Raw genomic sequence first — 25,655 nt, 5'->3', positions numbered from 1 at the left:
TGATTGTAGTTTCCTGTGCAGGCTGATTACATGTGGAGGTGGGAGTAAGGGACAAACGTGGGCCTAGCGACGGCCGTTTCGCGTCCTAAAGAACGCTTTGTCATGCTGCATTCCACTAAGTGGAACGCAGCGTGAGAAACAGCCATCGCTAGGCCCATTTTTAGGGTGCAGCAGCGTTTTACTTATGGGGGGATGCTCAGTTTTTGTTTGTTTTTTTTTCCTCTTAGTGCTGTCCTTTAACCCCCTTGCCGTTCCAATTCTGGAAGCAAGGGGGCAGCGCAGCACTTTTTTAAAAAAAAATTATTTATTTATTTATTTTTTTAAATCATGTAGCGAGCCCAGGGCTCGCTACATGATAGCCGCTGACAAGCGGCATCCCCCTATCCTGTAAGCAGGAAATCCCGTTCAGAGCGGGATTTCCTGCTGGGCTTCCCGGTTCGCCATGGCGACCGAGCGGGATGACATCACCGACGTCATGGACGTCGGGACGTCAGAGGGAATCCCGATCCACCCCTCAGCGCTGCCTGGCACTGATTGGCCAGGCTGCGCAAGGGGTCTGGAGGGGGGGGCTGAGCGGCGGCAAGCGGAAACTGCACGCAGCTAGCAAAGTGAAAACAATTTTGAAAATCGGCCCGGCGGGGCCTGAGAAATCCTCCTACGCAGGTTACCCCGAGCTGAGCTCGGGATAACCGGCAAGGAGGTTAAAGTGTTGACATTTGTCCATATGTATATTAAAAGGAGGGGGGGATAGCTGCTTCCATTTTGAGCAGGGCTAAAAGAATCCTAGGAGCCAGGTAGCAAGTGGTGAAGATTTTTCAAATGCAGTCCAAAAGTGGAGCAGATGCTTACATTAACCACTTCAGCCTTCAGTCATTTTCACTTCATGCATCCGAGCAATGTTCACCTCCCATTTATTAGTCTATAACTTTATCACTACTTATCACAATGAACTGATCTATATCTTGTTTTTTCCGCCACCAATTAGCCTTTCTTTGGGTGGTACACTTTGCTAAGAGCCACTATACTGTAAATGCATTTTAACAGGAAAAATAAGAAAAAAACGGAAAAAATTCATTATTTCTCAGTTTTCAGCCATTATAGTTTTAAAGGGACACTTAAGTCAAACAAAAAAAATGAGTTTTACTCACCTAGGGCTTCCAATAGCTCCCTGCAGCTGTCCGGTGCCCTCGCCGTCTCCCTCCGATCCTCCTGGCCCCGCCGGCAGCCACTTCCTGTTTCGGTGACAGGAGCTGACAGGCTGGGGACGCGAGTGATTCTTCGCGTTCCCAGACACATTAGCACCCTCTATGCTGCTATATGGTATATGATATATGCTATAGTAGCATAGATGCCGCTATTGTGGCCAGGACGGCGAAGAATCACTCGCATCCCCAGCCTGTCAGCTCCTGTCACCGAAACAGGAAGTGGCTGCCGGCGGGGCCAGGAGGATCGGAGGGAGACGGCGAGAGCACCGGACAGCTGCAGGGGGCTATTGGAAGCCCCAGGTGAGTAAAACTCGTTTTTTTTGTTTGACTTAAGTGTCCCTTTAAGTTATAGTTTTAAAATACTACATGCCTCCATAATTAAAACTCACGTATTGTATTTGTCCCGGTTATTACACCGTTTAAATTATTTCCCTATCACAATGCATGACGACGATATATTTTCATCTTTACATTATTTAAAAAGTTTAGACCCTTAGGTAAATATTTGTTTTTTTTGTATTGTAATGTTTTTCTTTTTAGTAAACATTTTATTTGGGTATTTTTGGGAGGGTGGGATGTAAATAATACATTTTTTTTAGGTAAATATGTGTTTGGTGTTTTTTTGTTTTTTTTTGCATTTAGATGTAGTTTTTTACTTTTTGGCCACAAGATGGCAGCCATGAGTTTGTTTACATGACGTCACTCTAAGCGTAACATGTACGCTTAGAGAGACGTAGGGGGGACGCAAGAGACTGAAAAAAGCGAGGCTTCCGAGAGAAGCCGTCGCTTTTTCTGCAGGGGAGAGGAATCAATCATCGGGCACCATGGCCGCTACGTAGCCGCTACGTCCAGGAGGCTTAAATGGTTAAAGATTCTGATTGAGACCAATGAGCCAGTTGTGCTCCTATTTTTCCTTACATTGGTTTTGATGGATCTGCACCATTTTGCTTTATATGAGCTTTTTATATGTCTTCGGCATTTAGTGTTTAACCAAAGACTGAGACCATGTGTGACTTGCCACAGATTTGGACCCACTTTGTGACTATTGCCAGAGACTGGGAGGCAACATTGTGACTGCTGAAAGAAACTGGGGGCTGCTCTGGGGCTGCTGACGGAGGCTGCTCTGGGACTGCAGACGGAGACTGGGGGGGGCTGCTCTGGGACTGCAAATGGAGACTGGGGGGGCTGCTCTGGGACTGCAGACGGAGACTGGGGGGGGCTGCTCTGGGACTGCAAATGGAGACTGGGGGGGCTGCTCTGGGACTGCTGAGGGAGACTGGCAGGCTACTCTGGGACTACTGTCGGAGGGTGGCAGGCTGCTCAGGGACTGCAGACGGAGACTGGGGCTCTGGGACTGCAGACGGAGACTGGGGCTCTGGGACTGCAGACGGAGACTGGGGCTCTGGGACTGCAGACGGAGACTGGGGCTCTGGGACTGCAGACGGAGACTGGGGCTCTGGGACTGCAGACGGAGACTGGGGCTCTGGGACTGCGGACGGAGACTGGGGCTCTGGGACTGCGGACGGAGACTGGGGCTCTGGGACTGCGGACGGAGACTGGGGCTCTGGGACTGCGGACGGAGACTGGGGCTCTGGGACTGCGGACGGAGACTGGGGCTCTGGGACTGCGGACGGAGACTGGGGCTCTGGGACTGCGGACGGAGACTGGGGCTCTGGGACTGCGGACGGAGACTGGGGCTCTGGGACTGCGGACGGAGACTGGGGCTCTGGGACTGCGGACGGAGACTGGGGCTCTGGGACTGCGGACGGAGACTGGGGCTCTGGGACTGCGGACGGAGACTGGGGCTCTGGGACTGCGGACGGAGACTGGGGCTCTGGGACTGCGGACGGAGACTGGGGCTCTGGGACTGCGGACGGAGACTGGGGCTCTGGGACTGCGGACGGAGACTGGGGCTCTGGGACTGCGGACGAAGGACCATTGTGTGTCCGAAAAATGTCAGCAAACATGCTGTGACTTATTGGACCATTGTGCGGAACCCCACTTTGGGAACATCTGCTTTCTCCAATCGGCAAGATTTTTTCCTACATAATAATGTGATATATTTCTCATCACCTCTGCTTACATGGATTTTTTTTTTTTTTATTTACAGTGCTTTGTTTATCATCTAGAAGACAAATAATAGTTGCATGGCCAAAAATGCAGTTATGAAACCCATGGAAGATTGGCTGAAACATGTTACTCATTTAATGGTGAGAAATGTTTGTGATTCATGTGTAATATTGGTCGGTATGCTTAAAACCATACTCTTAGTAATAGTCTTAGGCTCAACACACACCATACAATCTTGGTTGTACAGATTTACCAAATCTATGTAGTATAATGGCCAACAGATTGAAAATACCTTGAATAATTGATTGGATAAGCTCTTAGGCCCCGTTCACACTTGCGGTTTTGCAAAAACCGCACCGGATGTCCGGACCGCACCGGAGCCGGATCGGACCTGAACCGTACGGTTCCTGTCCGGATCCGGTCCGGATCCGGTCCGGTTGCATACGGTTTCCGTGCGGTATGAACACGGTTGCGGTCCGGATCCGGATTCTTACAGAGATAACAACCTGTATAAATACCTGGGGTTCTGGGAGGTCAGCAGAAGCTCTGGGGTCATTGTTGGAGACAGCTGGACGTGTGGAGACCATCCTTGGATACAGAGACAGCAGTTGGGACCATGGATCCAGTCATTTTTTACGCTTATTACCTGGGAATTCTCTCCTTCCTGTTGTTTACCTACTACTATGTGGGGAGAAGGCGTGCTCCTCGCAGGAGATGGTGGGTGCACCCTCTACTAGCCAGGAGGCAGAGGAAGGGAGAGTTCCAGGCCCTCTACCGGGACCTCAGACGACACCCACAGAAGTTCTACAGCTACACTCGGATGTCTATTCCCCTGTAAGTATATAGGCCTAAATACACCAACCCCCACCATTCCTAAACACCCCACCCTCACCCCCACAACACCTCATCCCTGTATACCTAGCTAAACACACCACCCTGACCCCCACACCCCTGTATACCTAGCTATACACTACACCCCCACCCTCCACAACACTCCCAAACCTCTGTAAACACACCTCCCCCATCCTCCACCCAACACCTTGTCCCACAACATACTTTACAGCTTCTTCCTTTACATCTCCTGACAGGTTTGATACCCTTTTGGAGATGGTGAAGGATGACCTTAGGAAGAAGGATACCACGTTCAGGAGAGCAGTCACACCACAAGAACAACTACTCATCACACTGAGGTATGTAAAAACAATTTTTCCCGGATCGTCACTCGGACAGCACCCCTGGATGAGACTTGTCTCCCTCCCCACCGTGGACAGGAACTGCAAAAGAAACAATTTGCATAAGCAATAGGCAGCCAGGTATATAAGCTACTTACTTGCCACTATACTTCAGTATAGTTTCCTGTCCCGGACGGAGCGGAGGGAGAGGTCTCCAGGGGGCCATCCATGTCAGTTCGGCAGGGGCAGCGTGTGGCAGGACTCCCAATAGAGCTGAGCAGTGATCAGTGGGGAGTCCTGCAGCGTTTGGGAGGCTTCTCCGGAGAAGGCAGCAGTATTATGCGTGCAGGCGCGCGCATGAAGAGGTCACTTCCGGTTTACCCGGAAGTAGTCACGCGCTGGCGTCCCGCGTGATCTGAGGTCTGCAGAGCGGCAGGGGCCGCGGCGGGGAATACTAAATCAATGAAACAGCTGATTACATTTGCATCACAATGACGCTGGACTAATTAAGCGGCAGGAGCCGCGGCGGTGTATGGTAATCAGCTTCAGCTGATGCATCAAGGTATGTGAAGCTGATTAATTATGCAGCAGGGCGGCGTTAGCTGTGGTCAGCTGGGTCTGTTTGAGGGTATATATGTGGAAGTAAGTCCATGATTCAGATGTGGCTGGCAATCATGGAGGACGCTTCAGGTTCAGCTCCTTTGCAATCTGCTAAGTCTGGACAAGATCCCTCTCTGGCAAGTAGATGTGGTACCTGTATACTCCTGCTTGTTATGGTTTTTTACTATGTAACCTTTAGTAACGATTGTCCCTTGTTTGTGTTTTTTTATAGCCTAAAAAACATGACAAGTCGGACAAATATGATAAAAGTGAAAAAACTGACAAGGCTGCTGTTCAGACCAGTCAGCATAGTTCAAGCAGGTCGGAGAGGAAATGCGCAATTTGTAACAGTCGTTTTTCTTCATCTTCTTCTAAAAGATTATGTCAGAGCTGTACAGAGAAAGTAGTCAAGGATGAATCTCCGGTCATACTTAAAGATTTAATGGGCTGGATGAGATCTGAGATGTCTTCAGCGATTAAAGAGATCAAAGATTCTGCCATTGCTTCCAATTCTATAGTTCCTTCTGATGTCCCAGGAACTACTGGAAATATGGACACAATACCTGCAGTTGCTATCCCTGCTTCCCCTGTTTTGGCTCAACCAGGGCCCTCGGGATCCAAACGTAGAAGAGAGTGAGGTGGGAGGGTTCTGAGTTATCTGAGGGGGAGATATCGGAGCTAGATCAGCTATCAGATATGGAGGAAGAGGTCTCAAATGTGGACAGATCAAAATTTGCTTTTTCAACCGATTTAATGAAGGATTTATTAAGCGCTATGTATGATACAATGGGTATCAAGACAGAAAGAAAATCTTTGACACCTTTGGATGAGATGTACAGGACTTTGGCGGACCCCCAGCCTCAGTTTATCCCAGTCCATTCCACCCTTAAGGGTATGATTAAGAAGGAATGGGATAACCCTGAGAAGAGAGCTTTTTGGCCGAGATCCTTGTCTAATCGTTATCCTTTTTCTCCGGAAGATCAGGAGTTTTGGGGTACTCCGCCTAGGTTAGACCCGTCTTTTTCTAGGGTGTCAAAGAAAACAGATCTGTTATTTGAAGACTTTGGTTGTCTGAAGGACCCAATCGACAAAAAAATGGACAATCTCCTGCGGAGAGCATGGGAATCCTCTTCCTTAACATTCAAGCCTGCAGTAGCGTCCACGGCAGTGAGTCGATCATTAAAAACATGGTTATTAGAAATGCAGGATAAGATTGCTTCTGGGGTCCCGCGAGAAGAAATTCTTAATGATTTTCCGAAAGTTTTAAATGCCTCTAATTATATGGTAGATGCATCAGACGACACTGTTAAACTTACAGCCAGAACTACTGCTTTAGTTAACTCAGCCAGAAGAGGTATATGGGTTAAAACCTGGAATGGGGATAATTCCTCAAAATCTAAGTTATGTGGTATACCATGTGAAGGCAGGCTGCTTTTTGGATCCAATTTAGATGATACTTTAGATAGGTCATCAGATAGAAAGAAAAACTTTCCAGAAAAGAAAAGACCTTTCCAGTATAAGCGGCCATTTCGTCCCCCCATCAGGTCTGACCAAAACTCCAAGTCCTCCAAGGGTAAACGTTGGGTCCCATACAGATCACAGAAACCGAAACCCAATTTCAATCCTGCCAGGAGGCAGGATAAGCAATGACGCCAGGATTCCAGTGGGGGGGAGAATTGCAAACTTTTTAGAAGTATGGCAGCCTCAGTTCACAAGTCAGTGGTTACTAAAGATTGTATCAGAAGGGTACCGGATAGAGTTCAATCATCATCCTCCTCTGAGGTTTTGCATTACTCCCCAACCACAAGATCAAAGAAAGTGTCGTGCACTACAAAGCGAGGTCCTATCTCTATTAGAAAAGGGGGTGATAAGATATGTACCGAGTTGTCAGAAACAAGAGGGGTTCTATTCGCCAGTATTTCTCGTAAAAAAACCACAGGGATCTTACCGATTCATCTTAATCCTAAAGAAATTAAATCTAGATGTAAAATACAGAAGATTCAGGATGGACAATATAAAATCTGTGATTCATCTCTTGCAGAAAGACGATTTTCTTGTTTCTCTAGATCTCAAGGATGCATATCTTCACCTACCTATTCATCCGTCATCACAACAGTATCTAAGATTTGCAGTCCACATGGGGGAAGAGGTAAGACATTTTCAATTTATTGCTCTTCCTTTTGGACTTTCTTCTGCCCCTTGGCTGTTTACCAAAGTCATGTCTGAGGTTCTAGCAGAGCTTAGGCTGATGGGAGTTAATATCCTTGGATATTTAGATGATTTTTTAATTTGGGGACCTACAGCGGAAAGGGTAAGATTGCAGATGCAGTCAACGTTAGATTATCTGCAGCATTTAGGTTGGCTTATTAATTGGGAGAAGTCTTCACTAGTTCCTTCCCAGGTTCTTGAGTTTATCGGATTTAGCATTGATACTAGGAATGAAAGAATCTTCTTGCCTGATAGAAAGATTACTGCAATTCTAAATGCTATTTTTTCCTTTCAGAATGCAAGGACAGTATCACTGAGGAAAGCAATGGCAGTCCTCGGGCTCCTAACAGCCTCGTTTCCCGCAGTTCAGTGGGGGCAGTTCCACACAAGGATTCTGCAGTTATGGATCCTCAGATCATGGAACAGAAGCCTCACGGTATTAGACAAGAAGATCCCTATCCCTCACAGCATAAAAGTGTCCCTACTTTGGTGGCAAAACCAAGTTCATCTTTCATCAGGCCGTGTATGGAGTTATCCAGAGCAGAGGATAATTACAACAGATGCCAGTTTATGGGGTTGGGGAGCACATTTGGATGCTCTTCTGGCTCAGGGACAATGGTCAGTACAGATCAGCTCAAGATCATCCAACAGCAGGGAACTAGAAGCTGTATGGAGGGCACTGCTACACTTCAGGGATCAGATCAAGGGAACGCATGTGACGATAAGGACCGACAACAAGTCTGTGGTAGCATTCCTAAACAGACAAGGAGGCACGAAGAGCCAGATGTTATGGAAACAAACATCAAAAATTTTGTTCTGGTCAGAAAACAATATCATGTCATTACAAGCACGTCATCTAAAGGGGACATCAAACCAGTTGGCAGATTATCTAAGCAGGGAGAAGCTGGACCAGAACGAATGGTCACTCAATCCGAAAGTGTTTCAAACGATAACGTCACAGTGGGGATATCCAGAACTGGATCTATTCGCCAGGAAAAGGAACTCAAAATGCCGGAAGTTTTGTGCCCTGTTTCAGGAGGACTTACCTTGGGCAATGGATGCGTTCACAATCAGTTGGGGAGGCAGGATGATGTATGCCTTTCCGCCAATTCCATTACTTTCCAGAGTATTGAAGAAAATCATTCAGGACAGAGCGAGAATCATATTGATTGCTCCAATGTGGCCCAAACGTCCATGGTTCACATTACTACAGTCTCTAGCGATATCAGAACCAATAATCCTCCCACTGACTCAGGACTTGTTATCCCAGGGGCCAGTGTTACATCCAGATCCGAGTCTACTTCACCTATCAGCTTGGAACCTGAATGGGAAATACTGAAGTCTAAGGGTTTCTCAGATGATCTGTCAGAAACACTACTCAATAGTAGAAAGAAGGTAACTCGATTAATTTACCGGAAGGCTTGGAGAGTTTTTAATCACTGGTGTATAGATAGATCCTGCAACAATAGATCGCTTAGATCAGTTTTGGAATTCTTACAGTGTGGCTATAAGAAGGGTCTTAGTATTAGTACTTTGAAAGTTCAGGTGTCAGCCTTGAGTGTGTTCCTAGAAAGGAAATTAGCACAGGAGGATTATATAATCCGTTTCTTTCAGGCTTTAAGAAGACTAAAACCATCTATACGGTCAAGAGTTCCTTCTTGGGATCTTAATACAGTGTTACAGGGTCTATGTGAGTCTCCGTTTGAACCCTTATCTCAAGTTTCGGACAAATTCCTGACATTGAAAACCATATTCCTTCTAGCAATTACTACAGCAAGAAGAATAGGTGAGCTACAAGCACTATCGATTAAGGAGCCGTACTGTGTTGTTTCAGAGGATAGAATAACATTGCGTCCGGACGCAACATTTCTTCCGAAGGTGGTTTCTTCTTTCCACAGGAACCAAGAAATTTATATCCCGTCATTTTGTGAGAATCCGGCAAATGATAAGGAAGAGAGACTACATTTGTTGGACGTGAGGAGGTGTCTGTTACAGTATTTAGAAAGATCTAATGCCTGGAGAAAATCAGATGCAATTTTTGTCCTGTTTGCAGGAAAAACAAGAGGGAACAGAGCTTCTAAGACAACCTTAGCACGCTGGATCAAACAGACAATTGTATCAGCATACCAGATACGGGGAAAGACGTTAACCTCTTCGGTCAGGGCTCATTCTACAAGAGGCATTTCTACGTCATGGGCAGAGAGGGCAGGGGCCTCCATTGAGCAGATATGCAGGGCTGCAACATGGTCAAGTCATAACACTTTTGTGAAGCATTATCGACTTAATGTATCGGCAGCTACAGATTTATCCTTTGGAAGAAAGGTTCTGCAAGCAGTGGTCCCGCCCTAAGCCTGATCTTTAGTATATCGTCTCATCCAGGGGTGCTGTCCGAGTGACGATCCGGGAAAGACAACTTTACTTACGGTAACGTCTTTTCCGGTAGTCAGGAGGACAGCACCCCTACAACCCGCCCTTATTGGGTGGAATATCAGAGGTTTGTATAAGCATTATTAAGTGTCCGTATTATCTTTTATATTAACTGAAGTATAGTGGCAAGTAAGTAGCTTATATACCTGGCTGCCTATTGCTTATGCAAATTGTTTCTTTTGCAGTTCCTGTCCACGGTGGGGAGGGAGACAAGTCTCATCCAGGGGTGCTGTCCTCCTGACTACCGGAAAAGACGTTACCGTAAGTAAAGTTGTCTTTTTTATTGCAAAAACAACCACTTTCCAACATGGAAACATTCTTCCAACATGGAAGACAAAAAAATAACATATCTATGGTATAGCCCGGTCAGTTTTAAGGAACACCAACCACCAACTTTGTGCTGGAAGAGTTGCAGGGCATAGCTGCCCAAGTGTCTTTCGGGGACACCAGGCCCTAATAAATTGAAGTGCTTCAAAAACCTAACCACTGGCACAGGACCCTCTGAGCCATGGGTGAAGGACACAGGTCAGTGAAAAGGCTAGGCCTCTCACCGACCAGTCAAGGTTTCCTTCATCCATGGTTCAAAGGGTCTTGTGCAAGTGGTTAGGAACAAGAACAAAGTGAGGAGCAAGAGGAACCGATGGCAGAGGTGCATGACTACAGGTGCAGTGCAACAGGCACAAGGTTGTGACCCAGGTAGTGTCTTTCGGGGACACCAGGCCCTAAAATTGAAGTGCTTTAAAAACCTAACCACTGGCACAGGACCCTCTGAGCCATGGGTGAAGGACACAGGTCAGTGAAAAGGCTAGGCCTCTCACCGACCAGTCAAGGTGTCCTTCATCCATGGTTCAAAGGGTCTTGTGCAAGTGGTTAGGAACAAGAACAAAGTGAGGAGCAAGAGGAACCGATGGCAGAGGAGCAGGACTACAGGTGCAGTGCAACAGGCACAAGGTTGTGACCCAGGTAGTGTCTTTCGGGGACACCAGGCCCTAAAATTGAAGTGCTTTAAAAACCTAACCACTGGCACAGGACCCTCTGAGCCATGGGTGAAGGACACAGGTCAGTGAAAAGGCTAGGCCTCTCACCGACCAGTCAAGGTGTCCTTCATACATGGTTCAAAGGGTCTTGTGCAAGTGGTTAGGAACAACAAAGTAAGGAACAAGAGGAATCAAAGGCACAGGTGCAGGACTACAGGTGCAGTGCAACAGGCACAAGGTTGTGACCCAGGTAGTGTCTTTCGGGGACACCAGGCCCTAAATTATTAGTGCTTCTAAAACCTAACCACTGGCACAGGACCCTCTGAGCCATGGATGAAGGACACAGGTCAGTGAAAAGGCTAGGCCTCTCACCGACCAGTGAAGGTGTCCTTCACCCATGGCTCCAAGGGTCTTGTGCAAGTGATTAGGAACAACAAAGTAAGGAACAAGAGGAATCAAAGGCACAGGTGCAGGACTACAGGTGCAGTGCAACAGGCACAAGGTTGTTACCCAGGTAGTGTCTTTCGGGGACACCAGGCCCTAAAGTTCAAGTCCAGCAAAACCAAAAGTTCCCTGACATGGTCATCTGAACACCTCTGAACCTTGGTTGAAGGAGATGGGGCAGGGAAAAGGTTGGGCTAAAAAGCCCTGTGATGGTATCCTTCCTCCGAGGATCGGAGGTATTCAGAGGAGCATGTCCAGGAACAATTTGACTTTTTTTTTCAAATTGTATCGGCACCACTACTAGAAAAGGTGGGAGTTGCTGCCTGGAAATCTGGACTCTCTTGGGTGCTGGTCGTGGATGAGCTGGACCCTGACAGCGGTGGCCCATATTGACTGCCTCTGTAGCCGGTGTACATCTGTGATGATTGCCAGGTGGGCACCGCTGTTGGTTGTGGGGGTCTAAAAATTGGTGGTTGCAATAATGGCGTGTCCATGTGCTGTTTAATCACCTCCAGCAAATTGGAATGGCACGCCATCAGGTTTTGGGAAGGCACCTTTTCCAAATATGGTATTAGAGACATCAGTGTGAAAACACGGGTGTGCCTGCAATTTCAGTAGTTCCTTGCTTTGTTGATGCATTTGCTGCATCATGTTCTGCAGCTGGCCCACCGACTGATGATGCTGCGCACGCAGTTGGTCGATTTCTCCTCTGTGCATCTCATGCATCATTTTAAGCTCGTCCCTGTAGTGCCCATGTACAGCGTCGAGCTCACATTGCAGTGAAGTGATGTGGGACTTGTACTGCTCCATGATATGGCCCCTGTCCTCATCTTGCAACTGCCGGGTTATGAGAGTTTGGTGGCTCTGAAGAATCCCGAGAAGTCCGGAGACAGCCCCGGACATCTCGGACTCTGTCTCTCTCCTTGTTGGGGGGAGGGTACCTCGACGCCTCACTGGTGTGGTGGTCCTCACTGGTGGTGTGGCAGCATCTTCCCGTCCTCTGGCCTGTGTCGGGGTTGCCCTGCGCGCTGGTTGTGCTGCAGTCTCTCGGTGCTCCTCACTTTGTTCTTGTTCCCCTGGAGCTTCCATAGCGGTCGATTGTGGAGGTTCAGCTTCTTCCACACTCGGTCCTGCAACCTCAACATCCAAGCTCTCTTCTGCCAAGTCATCATCAAAGGAGAGCACTGGGATTAAGGACTCCCTCCTCCTACTCCTCTCCTCGGGGCAATAGGTTACATCGGCGACGTCATCATCCACCAAGCTCTCCTCACTGCTGAACCGTGCCTCCTGGGTCGGTTCCTCTTGCTCCAAATTGTCTTCAGTCCTGTAGATAAAAACAATATTTATTGGTGTGCCAAACAGCATGTGGCGTCAATTCACAGAGCTAGCAAACACTAGCAAACACTTTATCAACCGTTTCTACCCAACATTTGATAAAGCTTGTGAGAAAAGTTCGCTAGCCATGGGAATTGAGGCCAGTTTATAGCAATACATGGCCGAAGTCATGGTAGTAAATGAGCTCTCAGTTCCTGCCCACAGTAGTGGTACTTACAGTCTAGGTTCCAGGCTTGCATTGATGAAAGACAATTGCTTGGCAAATTGGTAGTCTTTTTGTCGCCTTCCCCCGCCACTGCCACTTCGTTCGGCAAGTTTTTTCTTCCATAGCCATTTCACGTATGCATCACGTATATTGCGCCACCTTGTCTTGAACCTTTCTCCTGTAACGACATGAAAAATTGATTTCGATTATTTCTCTTGTAGGTACATCGCAACTGGACAAACATATACATCGCTACATGTCACATTTCGTATTGGGAAGAGCACGGTGGCAGGCATCGTCGTGAGGACTTCGAGGATCATTTGGACGCGACTGAGGGCCAGATACATGCCTGTGCCGGACACCACGAAATGGGAGGAGATCGCCCAGGGCTTCTGGACCGAGTGCAAGTTTCCTAATTGTGTTGGCGCACTGGATGGGAAACACATCCGGATTCAGAAACCCGTGGGTAGTGGCAGCCATTATTTCAACTATAAAAAATACTTCAGCATTGTTCTAATGGCAGTGGCAGATGCGGACTACAAGTTTGTGTACGTGGATGTGGGGTCGTACGGTAGTTCCAATGACTCTGGAATTTTCCAGCGTACGACCCTTTGCCGGCTGATGGAGGAAGGCAGACTGCGTCTCCCCCGTGACAGACCCTGGCCTGGGACAAGGGCACCGGCCTACCCCTATGTGTTTGTGGGGGACGAGGCCTTCGCCCTGTCCGACCATGTAATGCGTCCGTACCCAGACAGGGGACTTGATGCCAGCCAGCTACACTTCAATGCTCGGTTGAGCCGTGCAAGGAGAATGGTGGAGTGCACATTTGGGATCCTGGTGTCAAAGTGGAGGGTGTTCCACACGCCCATGCTGCTGAAACCGGGCAACGCAGTTGTCGTGGTGAAGGCAGCATGCATTCTCCACAACTTTGTGCGGCAGGAGGAAAGAGAGACTCCGGAACCCCCGAATGTGCTTCCACTAATGCCCCTGCGGAGGTATGCAACCAGGCCAAGGGTAGTGTCACTGCGGAACAGGGACCAACTGAGACTTTATTTTACCACACCACCAGGACAAGGGTGAATGTTTGGTTTTTAATATGTTTTGTTGAAATGTGTTGATTTTGGAGTTTCAAGTTTTTAAGTGATTTTAAATGTCTTAATTTTTTACAATAAATTGATGTTTAATAATTGGTCATTGTGTATGTTTTATGTGCACAGGTGGGGTACATCGCAGGTGGGTGGGATACGTCACAGGTGGGTGGGAGACATCACAGGTGGGGTACAGGTGGGTGGGATACATCACAGGTGGGTGGGAGACATCACAGGTGGGGTACAGGTGGGTGGGATACATCACAGGTGGGTGGGAGACATCACAGGTGGGGTACAGGTGGGTGGGATACATCACAGGTGGGTGGGAGACATCACAGGTGGGGTACAGGTGGGTGGGATACATCACAGGTGGGTGGGAGGCATCACAGGTGGGTGGGAGACATCACAGGTGGGGGGGAGACATCACAGGTGGGGTACAGGTGGGTGGGAGACATCACAGGTGGGTGGGATACATCACAGGTGGGGTACAGGTGGGTGGGAGACATCACAGGTGGGGTACAGGTGGGTGGGATACATCACAGGTGGGTGGGAGACATCACAGGTGGGGTACAGGTGGGTGGGATACATCACAGGTGGGTGGGAGACATCACAGGTGGGGTACAGGTGGGTGGGATACATCACAGGTGGGTGGGAGACATCACAGGTGGGTGGGAGACATCACAGGTGGGGTACAGGTGGGTGGGAGACATCACAGGTGGGGTACAGGTGGGTGGGATACATCACAGGTGGGTGGGATACATCACAGGTGGGGTACAGGTGGGTGGGATACATCACAGGTGGGTGGGATACATCACAGGTGGGGTACAGGTGGGTGGGATACATCACAGGTGGGTGGGATACATCACAGGTGGGGTACAGGTGGGTGGGATACATCACAGGTGGGTGGGATACATCACAGGTGGGTGGGATACATCACAGGTGGGGTACAGGTGGGTGGGATACATCACAGGTGGGTGGGATACATCACAGGTGGGGTACAGGTGGGTGGGATACATCACAGGTGGGTGGGAGACATCACAGGTGGGGTACAGGTGGGTGGGAGACATCACAGGTGGGGTACAGGTGGGTGGGAGACATCACAGGTGGGGTACAGGTGAGTGGGATACATCACAGGTGGGTGGGAGACATCACAGGTGGGGTACAGGTGGGTGGGAGACATCACAGGTGGGGTACAGGTGGGTGGGATACATCACAGGTGGGGTACAGGTGGGTGGGATACATCACAGGTGGGGTACAGGTGGGTGGGATACATCACAGGTGGGTGGGATACATCACAGGTGGGGTACAGGTGGGTGGGATACATCACAGGTGGGTGGGATACATCACAGGTGGGGTACAGGTGGGTGGGATACATCACAGGTGGGTGGGAGACATCACAGGTGGGGTACAGGTGGGTGGGATACATCACAGGTGGGTGGGAGACATCACAGGTGGGGTACAGGTGGGTGGGAGACATCACAGGTGGGGTACAGGTGGGTGGGATACATCACAGGTGGGTGGGAGACATCACAGGTGGGGTACAGGTGGGTGGGATACATCACAGGTGGGTGGGAGACATCACAGGTGGGGTACAGGTGGGTGGGATACATCACAGGTGGGTGGGATACATCACAGGTGGGTGGGATACATCACAGGTGGGGTACAGGTGGGTGGGATACATCACAGGTGGGTGGGATACATCACAGGTGGGGTACAGGTGGGTGGGATACATCACAGGTGGGGTACAGGTGGGTGGGCCACGGGTGGGTGGGCAACACGTGGGTGACACAAATCCATAGCAAAAGTGGAATACATCACAAGCTTAAACCACAAGCCCCCCCAAAAAACTTCTAGTCAACATACCCTCTGTGCCTTGCTGTCTCTTGCTCAAGTGCTCAAAGTCCTCCACATACAGCTTGGCAATTTTTTTCCACAGGCCTCTGCATTTTTTGATGTTGCTGTGGTCCGCATCCCCCTTGTCCCACAGGGCTGGTACCTGCTGCACCTGTAGGATGAGGTCTTCTGATGTGTAGGGCCTCACCCCCTCGCTATCAGACAGATCCTGCTCCATATTGCTGCCAAAGAGCTCCAGCATGAAGTCACTGCTGCTCCACTCTGTGAACGCTGGTGCCATGTGGTCCCCATCCAAAATGGCCACCATACCATAGAGTCAGCATAGGAAGTGTGGTACAACATCCGGTTTTTATAGCCAGTGTGTTGTGCGCTCTCCGGTTCTCATTGGTTTCCATTGGCCGGATGCAACATTCCGGCTCCGGTCCGGATACGTCAGCCGGACCAGCCGGTCCAAAAAAATAGCGCATGTTGGAACGGACGCCGGAGTCCGGATCCGGTCCGGCTCCGGTCCGGACGAAACGGACGCATGTGAACGGTCGCATAGACTTTCATTGCTATGCCGTGCGTCCGTTTCGTCCGGTCCGCATGCGGTCCGGCTCCGGCACGGCTCCGGCACGGCGATTCCGGATAGCAGCCGCTAATGTGAACCGGGCCTTATACTACGTGAAAGTGGTAAGATTGAACAACCCAAATTGTATGGTGTGTGTTGAGCCTTAGTCTTCCCCAACCCCACCACCTTGAGATCTTACTTTTGCAGAGTTCCAATTAATCTGTTGCATGATTGCTTAGCTCCTTCCCATGCCTCGGCCTAGCATGCACAGTGCTATACTATGTAAGTCTTTGCTTGCCCTACCCTACTGTGATAAATGGTTTATGGCCTCTGTGCTCGGCACAGAACGATACCTTGTGCTTTTGCAGTTGCAGTAACCATGGTCTGAAAATTTCAGAACTCCTAATGCTTCTTTCTCTCTATGGGCCTGATTCACGTTGCACACAGGCAGCACACAGCAATTTTAACCACTTGCCGACTGCACGCTTATACCGTGCGTCGGCAAAGTGGCAGCTGCAGGACCAGCGACGCAGTTCTGCGTCGCCAGCTGCAGGCTGATTAATCAGGAAGCAGCCGCTTGCGCGAGCGGCTGCTTCCTGTCAATTCACGGCAGGGGGCTCCGTGAATAGCCTGCGGGCCGCCGATGGCGGCTCGCAGGCTAAATGTAAACACAAGCGGAAATAATCCGCTTTGTTTACATTGTACGGCGCTGCTGCGCAGCAGCGCCGTAAGGCAGATCGGCGATCCCCGGCCAATCAGCGGCCGGGGATCGCCGCCATGTGACAGGGGACGTCCTGTCACTGGCTGCACAGGACGGATAGCGTCCTGTGCAGCCCGGATCACCGGGGGGGAAAGGTAGGAGAGGGAGGGGGAGAATGTCGCCGTGGAGGGGGGCTTTGAGGTGCCCCCCCCGCAACATGCCTGCAGGCAGGAGCAATCAGAACCCCCCTGCACATCATCCCCATAGGGGGGAAAAAAGGGGGGCGATCTGATCGCTCTGCGTGCACCCTGATCTGTGCTGGGGGCTGCAGAGCCCACCCAGCACAGATCACAACAAACAGCGCTGGTCCTTAAGGGGGGGTAAAGGGTGGGTCCTCAAGTGGTTAAGGATACTTTCACCAGCAGAGTATCGCTCATTGCTCAATCAGTGCAACCTGCGGTACATGGGTAACGGGAGTGTTACTATGGTAACCCGCATTACACAAGTAACATAACATGCTTTTACGCCACCACTGAGTCCATCCTCTGCTTCTCTTTGTCTGGTATGCAAGTGTTTCTGTATTGGTATCACTGTATTACTTGAATTACCATCCACGTCCCTGTATTGTTTGTATGTGTATTACTGCATTACTTTAATTACTGTCTATGTCCCTGTCTGATAATTTGCACTGCTACTGAGCCTGTCTATACCAAAGCAATTCCAGGTGCGACACCCATTGTACTTGTCAAATAAACTGATTCAGGTTCTGTACCAACGCTTGCGTTACCCATGGACTGGGTTTTGTATTTGTAGAGCAATGCGCAATACTCTGCTGGTGTTGTACCAGTAAAATTGCAGTGCTCTTGCTGCACGTGGCAGTTTTATCAGAGCTGCGTGAGTCAGACCCTCTGTTCTGCCAACTTCACACTTTAGCTAAGAAGTACTTCCTTTATTTTTGTCAATGATTGAAATATCCATAGAGAATTGATCAGGAATGTCCATTTTTTTTTTTTTTTTTTTTTTTGATAGAGATCTTGCAGCTGTGCAGGGAAGCCGCAGGTTATTGATGGCCGTATAGTTTTAATTGGAGTGGCATGAACCTTGCAGTGCTGGTAATGCAATCTGATCAGTGTCAAGGGGTGAAGTGAGAATTGCTGACTCGCAGCAAGTATGCAGATAAGGTGTTCTGATTCACATGGCAGCCTCTATATTCCTCTGCTTTCAGGATTCATTTAAAGAGAATCTGTACTCTAAAATCCTTACAATAAAAAGCATACCATTCTATTCATTATGTTCTCCTGAGCCCCTCTGTGCTGTTTCTGCCTCTCCCTGCTGCAATCTTGGCTTGTAATTGCCAGTTTTATGCAGTGTTTACAAAGAAAAGACATAGCAAGTGATACACTGAGAGTAGCTCAGTGTGTGAGTCATACAGAGTGTGCAGGGGGCCTGGAGAGGGTGTGTATAGCTTCTATCCATTTACAAGCAGCACAGCACATTCCAGCCTGACTGCCTCAGCCCGACAGAGGAGAGAAGATTAGATCATATAACAGAGATAATACAGCCACTGTGCAACCAGGAATGGCTTCAGTTAAACAGACCACATTAGAACAGGTATAGGAACTTATAGGATAGATGAAATAAGGATGAACATTTTGTTAGTCTCTTTAATGATGGCTGCAGTCGTTTTAACATGGTTGTTTAGCGTCATTTAATTAGGAGTACAAGTGTCGATGTGTCTTTAATTTAAATGTGCTTCTCTTTCAGTGATTGAAGTCTAGGGGTTCTCAACAGGAAAATGGCAGAGCTTCATCTAAAGGAAGCTGGAATTTTATTATGTGTCGTGGTGCTGTGCTATTGGAACAGTCTGTACTGTGGCTTTGTTTTCGATGATGTTTCTGCAATCTTGGATAATAAAGATTTGCATCCTTCAACACCATTAAAAAAGCTCTTCCAAAATGACTTCTGGGGGACGCCAATGTCAGAGGTAAGTGACCCATCATCTAACTAGTGAAAATGCAGCTCTTCGGTTCAGTAGGAGGATATATTACAGGTTAGCGGTTAGGTAAGGGCTGGTGACATTAAGGAGGTACGTGAATAGATAAGTGGATTGCCCATATGCGGACCACTGGATTAAAAGATCTTACACTGTTGCTTTTATCCCTGTGTGAAGTGAATGGTCTCTTCATTGAGAACTAGAATGACGTGGAGGTTTTCCCTTTCATTAGCTGCAGAAACTGCTTTATTTTACTGCATTGTGCAATTGCAGTAGCTTGGAAAATGTTTCTTGTTACTTTTGTTGTTATGGGTGGGCAAAAAAACAACGTTTTAGAAAAGTAGAAATATGTAATGCTTTGCCAGAGATCCACAATGACTCCCACAGAAGTACTAGAATGTTCAGCATCATGTACTCTCTGTACAAGGTCACATATGAAAAAAACATTGCTTTATTATCAGTAGTAACTATGCAGTTTGAGGGAGTTGCTCATCTATTGTTCAGAAGTTCCAACCATTGTTTTCAGTCTGGTCTTCATATTTTAGATACCCAGAGACTCGCAAAATGAAAGATGCTCACAATAGATTTCTAAGACCTTTAAGGTCCAAGTGCATTAACAGACATTTGGACGGTGTTGCACATTAAACTTGGCTGGAAGTGCTTTCTCATAACCTCTGGTCTGTGATGTGACTAGGAGGATGAGGCAAAGCTGATGGAAAGCCAGTCCCCACTCCTTCCACCGCCCACTGCCTGTGCTAGAGGCAAAGGAAAGACGTACCTTGAAGTTTTACTTGCAGAATGTGTTTTCATTGTATATTACAGTCTGTGTTAATACCCAATTTGTATAACTTCTCTTGGTGCATGTTGTTTATAGTTCTCCAGTCACTTTTCACACATGGTGGTCTGACGTTTAAGGACAACTGAAGTGAGAGGGCTATGGAGGCTGTCATATTTATTTCCTTTTATAAAATACAAGTTGCCTGGCTATCCTGGTGATTTTGTGCCTCTAATACTTTTAGCCATAGACCCTGAACAAGCAATCTGGCAAGATTAGCTGCATTCTTGTTTCAGGTGTGATTCAAACACTAATGCAGCCAGAGAGATCAGCAGGGCTGCCAGGCAACTGGTATTGTTTAAAATGAAATAAATATCCACACCCCTCACGCTTCAGGTTGACTTTAATTTTGTTATCCAGGAAGTGTTGGATTACTTTAGACATGCTCCCATTAATCAGTAAATGCTTGCTGATAAGCTGAGAGGCTGAGTCAGAGCATGTTGCTCTGAAACTAGTTTAATTCTCTTTTATCTGATTGCTTTAAAGCTATGGACATGCTCTAGATTAAACTCAGCCATTGCAGCCAATCATAACCACTTCTGCCTGGTTAATCAACTCTCCTGAGGGCATTGGTCGCCCCACTCACCCCGCCTGCTTTGTGACATTTCTTGTGCGCCACTCCATTTGCTCACCATGACCAAACACCGCCCCACCCCTCCCTCTCCCTCCCTCATAGCAAGACAACACACCATTAGCTTGAAGATTAGCAGTACTAATGGCGCCAACTTTAGTGATTTAATGTAAATCTGCCATGCATGCTAGAATTACTGCATTTGCTAGATATGTTAAGGGGAACTTGGGGGATTTTTGTTTTCAACAAGACTGTGTAATTGTCGTGAAAATAAATTTTAACGTTACGATAGGAAATGTTTTTATTAAAATTGGTTAAAAAACAGATATTGTATCTTCAAGGACCACTGTCGCGAAAAAGTAGGCAGTTAAAAATCTGACAGAACCAACAGTTTGCCGTCATCAGTGGTCTTTGCTTCATTTTGTACGCCAAGGTCAAAATTGCCTGTTGTTCCAGTCCAACTTTTTATTTCCTACTTTTAGTTCCCGAAAAAAAAAAAAAAAAAAACACACACTGCTGAATTGGCAGACTGTGAATGTAAATATGTGGAGCTTACTGAATAAACCAACATTACTATAATTTTCATTCAAAATCCAAGAGTGTGGCAGACAACTCTCACTTTTTTTGTAGTGTTCGTATTGGATTCATGTGTATTAATGTACATGATCTTTACCAGCTGCATTTGATTAAAACAGCCCAACTGTTTTAAAGACCGAACATGTGGTCAGGATAACTATAGAGTTCTTAACAGTTTCCTTAGTGTGTTGGATTTTTCATACCTAAATTAGTTAATTTTAAGACATATGCATGCCATTAATGTTCTTTAAATGTTTCTTTGCAGGAGAGGAGTCATAAATCGTACCGTCCCCTTACAGTTCTGACGTTTCGCTTGAACTATCTGTTCAGTGAATTGAATGCCGTCTCGTATCATCTTCTGAACCTGCTTCTCCATGCTGGGGTGTGTGTGATATTTCTGAAAGTCTGTAAGCTCTTCCTGGACAACCAAACCAGCCTGATTGCTGCCCTTTTGTTTGCTGTTCATCCAATACATACAGAGGCTGTAAGTATTCTATTTGTTTATCCATTTGTAAGGGTTGACTACTGTGCTATCTGATTAACTCTTTCTGCATAACCACAGTGTGATTTGAAAAGATCAACCCGACCCAAGTAGCCTTCTGTGGCCTGTTAATGGACATATGTGCTTGTACATTTGTATGGCAACTCAATTACTGTATATTCTGGCGTATAAGACTACTTTTTAACTCTTGAAAATCTTCTGAAAGTCAGGGGTCGTCTTATACGCCGGGTTTCATTGATGCCGAGTGATACGCCCTATCCTGTTACCGCCTCTCAGATCTCATTGCTGAGGACTGTAGTGAAGTGGCGCAAGTGCACATGTGCAAGATCTGAGAGCCACAGAAGGAGGTAAATGGGATACAAGGGTGGGCCAGAAGGGTAAAATAGGCGTGTTTTATGGGCACAGCGCAATCTATTCCATACCGCTCTGATAAACGGAGACAAGGAGAGCTGACCAATCCAACCAGTCAATCGCCTATATACTGTTATATACTGGGTACCACATACAGTACAGCACCGTATCTGTTCATACATAGCACTAGTATATGATGTTTTTTAAATTTTTATTTGGTGTGCATTGAAAGAGGGCTAGTCTTATACGGCGAGTATATCCCAAACTCTTTATTTTAACTGGAAAAGTTGGGGGGTCATCTTATACGCCCAGTCGTCTTATACGCCAGAATATACGGGTAGGCCATTTTACCAGTGACCATACAATATGAAGGCCAACCAAATTGTGCTACATGTAGTAGTTTTGGAGCAATCCTGGAGTGGTCACAATTGGCTGCAGGGCCAAATCGTGGTCACTCCAGGAACTGCACTTACAATAGCAGGACTTCCATGAATCAGAAATAATAAGCTGTTTCCAAAATCGGTAAGCCACTCATAGTGGGTCTCGGGACATCCTGGATGTACAGTATGAAACGTAGTTTTGTGTGTATGTGCACAAAACTGTAATTGCACAATGGCTGACCATTAAGCAATCCACATTATTCTAATATTACTTAGGTCAGTGATACAAACCTTTTCCACTAAACAGCAGACATTTAAAAATACATCAGTCCAGTTTGTTTTCCAGCATTCTCTAACATTCTCCAACTTTTGTAAATCAACTCCTCTGATTGTGGCCAGTGTCTCGGAAGGCATAGGCATGTGTGTAAGAAAGCAACTTTTTTTTTTTTTTGAGGGGAAGTAATGGCTTCTTTCATATTACTCTCATTTTAGGATTACTTATAACTTTTAAACAGCTCTTCATGCTAAACCAATATCTTGCATTTCCATTAAACTAGAATAATTAAAGTGACACTGAAGCAAAAAAAAAAAAAACAAAGTATGATATAATGAACTGGATGTGTAGTACAGATGATTAATAGAACGTTAGTAGCAAAGAAAAGTCTCATTTTTTGTTTTCAGTTATATAGCTTTTTCTTTTTTTTCTTTTTTTTTTATAACATTGCACCATTCTGTCATATTTGCAATTACAAACACTCCTCTTTTTTTTTTTTAATTATGAAACAGAACAGAGTTAATGACCCTTTGATCCTCTTGGCAGTAAAACAGTTTTAGAATATAGAACTGTCTCAGAGAAGCTCTTTTGCATAGATAACTGAAGTTTTAACTCTGCCTGTACTGTAAACAATATGAGACTCTTTACTTAGCCACTAATGTTCTATTTCTTAGCTGTACTACACATACAAATCATTATATCATAAGTTTATTTTTACTTCAGATTTGCTTTAAGCCTGGTATATTTTCCCCCAACATTGCTAGTTTTAGATGCTTGGGATCTCCTTTAGTTTTTCTTTTAAAAAAAAATGGGTAGATATAAGAAACAATCAAAATATTTTAACTTAATCACTGGGAATTTTATGATCCATTGCTTAAAATTTGAGTAGTATAACATATGTTTATGGGAGGGCCAGGGAAATCTTAGGAAATGAATAACCAATGTGCCTAAAGCCTTACAGCTGGGACCTATTTTTAGTTTATTGTTGTCAATGGAAGCACATTTCCTGTATTGTCAGGATTGTATTGCTTCTGAAATTAACAATAATTGTCTTCACCTGGCTTAAACTTTTATCAATCATGAGGGAAATATGGAAGCTGCCATTCGTGATGTCGGCTTAAATAACTTCTAGTTTTCTAGCTCTCGTGGTGATTATATGGCTATAAAGCATGTGTTCCCTTAAATTGTCTATGGGGAAACAATTGTCAGGCGAGAGTGGGCGCCCTAATTACCCTTCTCGTCTTTTAGTGCAGCAAAGTTTGTGCTCCTGCATTGGATTTAGGAATAAGCTGCAGAGCAGTTAGCTTTAAAGTGAACCTGAACTCTTGCGCAGGACAGAACAACCTATAGAAGTGCACCCTGTATGTATTTAGAGAGTTTAGCCTGTCTAATTCCCCCTCATCTGTGTCTGATCACAACTGTAATTTGAACTCTCAGCTCTCCGCTGGCTGCTTCGGCACAGCAGCTAATTTGTAAACACAGGATGTTAAAGGCACTCAGAGCTGAAAAATTAAATAGATTTTATACATACCTGGTGCTTCCTTCAGCCCCATCCGCTCCGATCGATCTCACGTCGCCTGCAGCTTCGGGAACCAGGTCCCGTCACTGACGTCAGTCGCGGCCAGCTACGCAGGAGAAGTGCGCCCTCTACGTATCTCTCCAGCGGAGATGCAAATGAATTTGTAATGTAGTAACTGAGTTCCTGGTTAACCTTTGATGAGATACATTGGCTACAAATAAGAGCCGCACCTGCCAGACTATGCAGAGACATTTTGTAGCAAACGTGGAGCAGACACTGAATGCTTGTAAAGTTATCCTGCTGTTATATATTCCTTATGTACTGTAATCTAATCTATATAAAAGGAGTGCTGCTAATGGTAGCTTTAAGTCTTGTTCACATTAGCGTACGCTGTCCGGATCCGCCTGATCGGATCCGGACCGTACACTGTACAAACGGAACGTACGTTCCGCATAGCAATGCAAAGTCTATACGGACGTTCACATGCGTACGTTCCGTACAGAACGGAGCCAGATCCGGACTCCGGACACTTTTCCAATATGCGCTTTTTTTCTGGTCCGGCCATCCGGCCCACGCACCCGGGCCGAATCCTGACCCGAACATGCGGCCATGCTGTGCAATGAGAAACTGATGTTTCTCATCACACTGGCAATAGGAGCGGATGCTTCCAGCACCGGTCCTATGCCACTTGGGGGGCCCAGACTACACAACGGTATCCCCCATGCTTGCGGTGCCTTTCTGGCACTGCAATGTATCTAGTTCCGGCTACTTTATTGTAGCCGGAACTGATACATTCCGGATCCGCAACTGGTGGCAAATTGTGGCCACCGCAGAGACCCGTACGGTCTCTTTGCGGCCCCCGGACACTTGCGGACTCGAACCACAAGTGTGAACGGGGCCTTACCTTCTTGTTCTGAGTAAGACTGTAACTTAGATTGCTAGGCATGTTGAGGCACTGAAGGTTGCAGTAGCTGGTTTTGCATGTAATAGTGTTTTGTAATAGTGGTTAATTCATCATCTTTCTTCCTTATGCAACCCTTTAATTTACATCCCTGGCAGTCAGAGAAAACTGTAGGGATGATATTCCATACCCTTTTATAGATAAACCGTATGTTCAAGTGCTTTCCGTTTCTGTGAGCAGCACATCTGTAAGAGCCTGCTTCATACTACAGTTCTTAAATCACCTCATGGATGCTTCAGCCGTCTCATATAAACCTGTTTCCAATCACTTACTTGGCACCCATACGTTTTCCCACAAGGGGGCGTCTGAAGACCTTCTCATGGTAAAACGGTTGTTAATTTGTCCTTTGAAATTCTAATAGAAAATGCTCTGTCCACAAACAAACTCAAATTAGCTGTGTAATTATCTTCCCTCTACTCGCAACTCTCCATAGCAGCTTAAACATGACCCATAACTGTCATAGTGAAAAGAGTCAAATATGAAAGCGAGGAAGTGAAGTGTGCAAAGACTCTAAATGTGGCCACTAATGATACAATTTGCCGAACTATCGTTTATGAATGATACAATTTGGAGAACAATAGTGTATGAACCTTTATTCCTACGAAGTGATCGTATGGTACCATTTATGGACAAATAACTCCTAACCGATTTGGTCAGATTAATGAAATTGATCTGATTTTCGGATCGATGTCGTCAATCTGATCAATACATTTTACAATTTAAGCTGTAGAAATCATTGGTCACATTTTTAAGCTGCTTTTACCATCTTTTGTAGTTTACTCAGGAAATACTTTAGTGTTCTGCTCAGTGTTCTGTTGCCTGTAATGATTCCCTATGACAGCATTGCCATGCAATAGC

General features: G+C 46.7%; 1 protein-coding gene across 4 annotated transcripts in view; it reads left to right on the top strand.

Annotated features, from left to right (window-relative positions):
* The window catches only part of TMTC3 (transmembrane O-mannosyltransferase targeting cadherins 3), a 128,647-nt gene that overhangs the window by 13,139 nt on the left and 89,853 nt on the right, over positions 1 to 25,655 (top strand). For 3 of the 4 annotated variants that reach the window (XM_068276841.1, XM_068276840.1, XM_068276839.1), the window contains exons 2-4: positions 3,316 to 3,415; positions 18,600 to 18,819; positions 21,076 to 21,294. In XM_068276841.1, the coding sequence (XP_068132942.1) occupies positions 18,631 to 18,819; positions 21,076 to 21,294 (408 nt within the window). In that variant the 5' untranslated portion in view covers positions 3,316 to 3,415; positions 18,600 to 18,630. Of the gene's footprint in view, positions 1 to 3,315; positions 3,416 to 17,863; positions 17,948 to 18,599; positions 18,820 to 21,075; positions 21,295 to 25,655 lie in introns of those variants that run through there. The other variant, XM_068276842.1, reaches the window with a different exon arrangement.

The sequence above is a fragment of the Hyperolius riggenbachi genome, chromosome 3 (genome assembly GCF_040937935.1).
Source record: "Hyperolius riggenbachi isolate aHypRig1 chromosome 3, aHypRig1.pri, whole genome shotgun sequence".
In the NCBI taxonomy this organism is placed as follows: Eukaryota; Metazoa; Chordata; class Amphibia; order Anura; family Hyperoliidae; genus Hyperolius; species Hyperolius riggenbachi.
This window is presented reverse-complemented; position numbering and strand designations above follow the sequence as displayed.